This window comes from Mastomys coucha, unplaced genomic scaffold, assembly GCF_008632895.1.
Source record: "Mastomys coucha isolate ucsf_1 unplaced genomic scaffold, UCSF_Mcou_1 pScaffold12, whole genome shotgun sequence".
NCBI classification, from domain to species: domain Eukaryota; kingdom Metazoa; phylum Chordata; class Mammalia; order Rodentia; family Muridae; genus Mastomys; species Mastomys coucha.
In genome coordinates, this window is record NW_022196894.1 from 6,995,323 (window position 1) to 7,000,030 (window position 4,708).

General features: G+C 48.7%; 1 protein-coding gene across 5 annotated transcripts in view; it reads left to right on the top strand.

Annotated features, from left to right (window-relative positions):
* Positions 1–3,447, top strand: part of Ciita (class II major histocompatibility complex transactivator) — a 40,899-nt gene extending 37,452 nt beyond the window's left edge. For all 5 annotated transcript variants that reach the window (XM_031362433.1, XM_031362439.1, XM_031362438.1 and 2 more), the window contains 2 exons: positions 1,648–1,728; positions 2,294–3,447. In XM_031362433.1, coding sequence (XP_031218293.1) covers positions 1,648–1,728; positions 2,294–2,390 — 178 coding nt within the window. In that variant the 3' untranslated portion in view covers positions 2,391–3,447. The remainder of the gene's footprint in view (positions 1–1,647; positions 1,729–2,293) is intronic.
* Positions 3,448–4,708: the final 1,261 nt, after the last annotated feature.

The following is a 4,708-nucleotide window of genomic DNA, read 5'->3' on the forward strand; positions in this document are numbered from 1 at the left end:
CCCCCCCCCCAGATAACCAAGTTTCTCTTGATCTCAACAGGACATAAGATGCCAAATATGTACAGAGGTAAAAATATTGCTGAAAAGAGGAAATGTCTGAAGACAGCCGCAGGGTGTTTTCTGGCTTTGACTTATTTTCAGCTTAAAAAGCCCCTCCCTGGTGATCGGAACTGCACTCTGGGTACCAGAGGCTGCGGAGTGGAACAGGCTAGAGCCAGGCCAACAGCCACCTACACATTGGGAGCCCTGCGACAGTTCTGAGGAAGAAAGGAAGGAAACAAAGGGCTATTTTAGGGTGTCTGTTGCAGCCACCCCCATGTTCCCCACCCTGCAGGCCTCTTTGACTGATCAGTCCACTTAAAAACTCCCACATGTGCGTAGGTGGAGGTGGATACATGTGGCTCAGATGGCGGAGTACTTCCTAGTACTCACATAGCCCTGGTTCAATCCCCAGCACTACCTACACTGGGTATGGGGACACAAATCCGCAGTCCCAGCATCTAGCGGTACCAGTTCGAAGTCATCTTACACAGCAGGTTGGAGGCCTCAGCTGGAGAGCTTCCCTAGGCTCCCTCTTCTGGCTTTCTCCTGAAACAGGGCCCAGCCCCAGGCCTCCGCATGGCAGTGCCTCTGCCCTGAATGCTCTTCCTTGCACAGCAGGTCCACCCCGGCTCTCGGTTTCCTCTGTTCTTTTTCTTTCTTTTTTTTTTCCTTATTTATTTGGATATATGTGTGTGCCATGCTGTGGAGGTTAGAGGGCAGTTTGCAAGAGTTGGTTCTTTCTACCATGCCGGTCTCAAGGACAACATTCAGGTCTGCAGCTTGGGTACAGGCACCTTGACTCCACTGACCTTGTGTCTCAGTGTTCCAAGACCCTTCCTGAACTCCCCCACAGTGAGTTTGTCTGCAGCTTATCTCTCATAAGCAGTGACTGAATAGAAAAGCTCATGGGTGATCCAGAACAGGGTTGGGTACCGTCTTGGGCCCCCAGGCTTTCCCTGCACTGACCAAGATCCTTCCAGCCTTCTTCCCTGCAGCACCCAGAGTAAGGCTTCTGGACATCGTGGTCCAGACATGAACCAAGTTCTTTGATTATCTCAATACTAGCTCTATGCAAGTGATATCCTAGCATCGGGGGAGAGATGAGGTTTTCCCAGTGTACTGAATTAGTGAGTTGCAGGCTCAGTGGCCTCTGTATCTTTGCACATAAACATACACACACACATATACACACACATACACGCACATACACGCATATACACACACACAAGAGGGAGAGAGGGGAGAAAGGGAAGGAGAGGGAGAGGTAGAGAGAAGGGGAGGGGAGGAAGAGGGAGAACAGATATATTTAAAAATAGAAGGGCAAGCAAAGTGGGAATAGACCTTGGCTGGAGTAGACCGCTTCACCAGGTAAGGGTGAGCATGTGTGGACGTGAGCAGCAATGAGGACAGGCTTGCTGCTGAAAGCAGAAAGTGAAGTGGGAGCGTCCCAGCGGGCCCCTGGGTGGTCCTGAGCAGGAGCCGCGGCCATGGGAGCCTACCTGGGAGGGATAAGAAGCTGGGAGTCAGGGAAGGAGTCACACAGACTGTTCTCCTCTCTGCACTCCACTGTCTCCGCTCTGACCTCTGCTGTTGATTGCTTCCTAGGTTGGGCCCCGTCTTGGGCCCCCAGGCTTTCCCCACACTGGCAAAGATCCTTCCAGCCTTCTCTTCCCTGCAGCACCTGGAGTAAGTTACAGACCCTGAGGCCCTCCGCCCTCTGACCTGACAAGCCCAGACTTTGTCCCCAGGGCACATGGGGAGTCTTCCTCCTTTTTCATTTTCCCTCCCATCTCTTCCCCACAACTTCCTTAGTGGGGAAACTGTGTGGGCATCAGATGACCCCACCATGGGGACTTAAGACTCCTAATACAGGGAAGGGACAGAGGATGGGACTCCCCAGATTTAAAAAGAAAAGTTTGGAGTTTTGCAAGCTTGAAATTCTTTTCCCCACACAGCCCCCTTCACTGTTCTTAGCAACCACAAAGGGCAGACAGGTGGGAGCAAAGAGCTGCTCAATAGTTGAGGTTCCAAGAGGTTGGGGGGTGGCGGGGCGTTGACCAGCTCAGCAGGCACCTACAAAGTCAAGCAGTTCTAGTCCATGGTGTGTGACCAGCTGAATGGCGCCCCCAGGTGGTTCAGGCCAGCTCCCATAAATCCAGAGAGGAGGTTATAGCACTAGAGAGGGACCAGGGCTAGAGGACTCTGACCTGGGGTCACAAGGTCAATGGCTGCCATCTGATCCCACCTGCAGCCTGGACTCACTTAGTGAGAACAAGATTGGAGACAAGGGTGTGTCGAAGCTCTCAGCCATCTTCCCTCAGCTGAAGGCCCTGGAGACGCTCAAGTAAGTACACTGGGCCTGTCTCCTCCCTGCTTCTGATACACAAAATTTCTCCAGCTGACCCTCCATCCTGTCATCTGCCCATCTCTCTGTCATTCACTCTTTCTGTTCTAGATCATGCGCTCTCCCATTCAGTCACTGCAAATCCATTCTGTGTTCTTCCAAATGTATGTACAGTCCAGGAGACTACCTCAGGAACACTGGTTGCCTCTTTAAGACATAGTCTCTCTCTGGCTTGGAACTTACCAGTTATGCCAGGTTACCCAGTCAGTGAGACCCAGAGCTTCCACATGTCTTCATTTTACCAGTGTTGGGAGTACAAGCATGCCTAACATGCCTGTCGGTCCTAGGGATCGAACTGAAGACTGTGAGACAAGCACTTTATCAAGCCATCTCTCCAGACCTCATTTATTGGTTTGATGAACAAAGACTTAAGGAAGCCTTGCTATCCTGGGCAACAGTGGAGACCCCAAAGATCTTGCTTCCAGACCTCAAGCCTCTTCACGTACAATAAACCAGAAGCAAACAAATAAATAATTACAAATCAATAAGCTGGGCATAGTAGCACTGGGGAGGCTGAGACAGTGGGATAACCACAAGTTTAAGGCCAGCCTGTGAATCAGTCTCAAAAAACAAATGTTGGGGGATGGGCTGGCCAGGCTGCTTAGTCAGTGAAGGTGGCTGCTGCTAAGCTTGACAATTTGAGTTTTGTCCTCAGGACCTACATGGTAGAAGGAGAGAACCAACCTACTCCTGAACATTGCCCTCTGACCTACACACACACTAAAAAAGAGAAAGAGGAAAAAGTTTCAAAATAAAATACACTGTAATAAAAGTTTAATGCATGAAAATTGTACTGGGATGTTGGAAGAGAAGGGACAGGTTGGGGCTTCGCAGTGAACCACTGTGCGGTGGACGTTGTCTTTAGCTGTTCTGTGCTTTGGGAAGTTAAGGTAGAACGGGTGTGCGGGAGACGGGCATGATTCATCCTGTGACCCAGCACTGGAGAGACTGGGGCAGGAGGATCTTTGAGTTCAAGGCTACCCTGGGCTACATGACACCTTGTCTCAGAACAAAAAATTTAAAAGGGGCCAATAAGATGCCTTAGAGGGTAAAGGCTCTTGCGGCACAGGCTGGGAGATAGGAGTTTCCTCTCCAGAACTCGTGTGTCAATGCAGAAGTGCTGCTCTCCGCCTAAAAGCGGTTAAGAGTTTATTTGGGAACCATTTTGAGTGACCATGGCTCAGAAACACAGATCTAGGTAACCACAGACTCCATGTTCCAACGTGGAGACAATTCCACGAAGTTTTATAGTTTTACAGAACAAAGACAGTCATAAATCAGGCAATTTTAAAATACATTGGCAGGGGCAGGCAGTGGTAGTACATGTCTTTAATGCCAGCACTTGGGATGCAGAAGCAGGTAGATCTCTGTGAATTCAAGGCCAGCCTGGTCTACAGAGAGAGTTTCAGGATGGCCAGGGCTACACAGAGAAACCCTGTCTCGAAAAACAAAAAACAAAACAAAAAATGTATTGGTAGGGACATGAGAGAAGCAGGTACATCAAGTAGGGAAGCTTTTCTACAGGCCCAAGACGTTATCTGATGACAGTCTTAGCTTTTGGATTGGTGGAAGCTAGTGGCCAGCTAAGTTAATTGATTCCAAGAGGTTTTTATCTACCAGCCAGCCATAGGATGTTAGTTCTGACACAGAGGTCGGCAAGGATTGGCTGTTCTCACCCGGCCTCTTCCCACCTCTCCACAATCCTTCAATCAGTCTCTGCAGATGCGGTCTTTCCAGGAATTATAATAATAATAATAATGAATAATTACTATTATTATTATTTCAGTATAAAAGAAACAAACAAACAAACAAAACAAACAAAACATTTTTAAAAAAGTCTGTCAACACTCCATGTTATAAACAAGGTTAAGAAGCCTGAAAATTGTCCTTCCTTTAGTCTCTGCTCCATAGTTAGTCTCTACAACTCCTTCCATGGGTATTTTGTTCCCCCTTTTAAGAAGGAACGAAGTATCCTCATTTTGTGCTTCCTTCTTCTTGAGTTTCTTAAGGTTTGTGGTGGCTCCAGCAGTGTATAGCAGAAGATGGCCAAGTCGGTCATCAAGGGGAGGAGAGGCGCTTGGCCCTGCGAAGGCTCTATGCCCCAGTGTAGGGGAATGCCAGGACTAGGAAGTGGGAGAGGGTGGGGTGGAGAGCAGGGGGAGGGGGAGGGAACAGGAGATTGTTTTAGTTTTTGTTTTATTTTTATTTTTTTCTTATTTTATTTTCTTTTTCTTTTTTCTTTTGGAGGGGAACCTGGGAAAG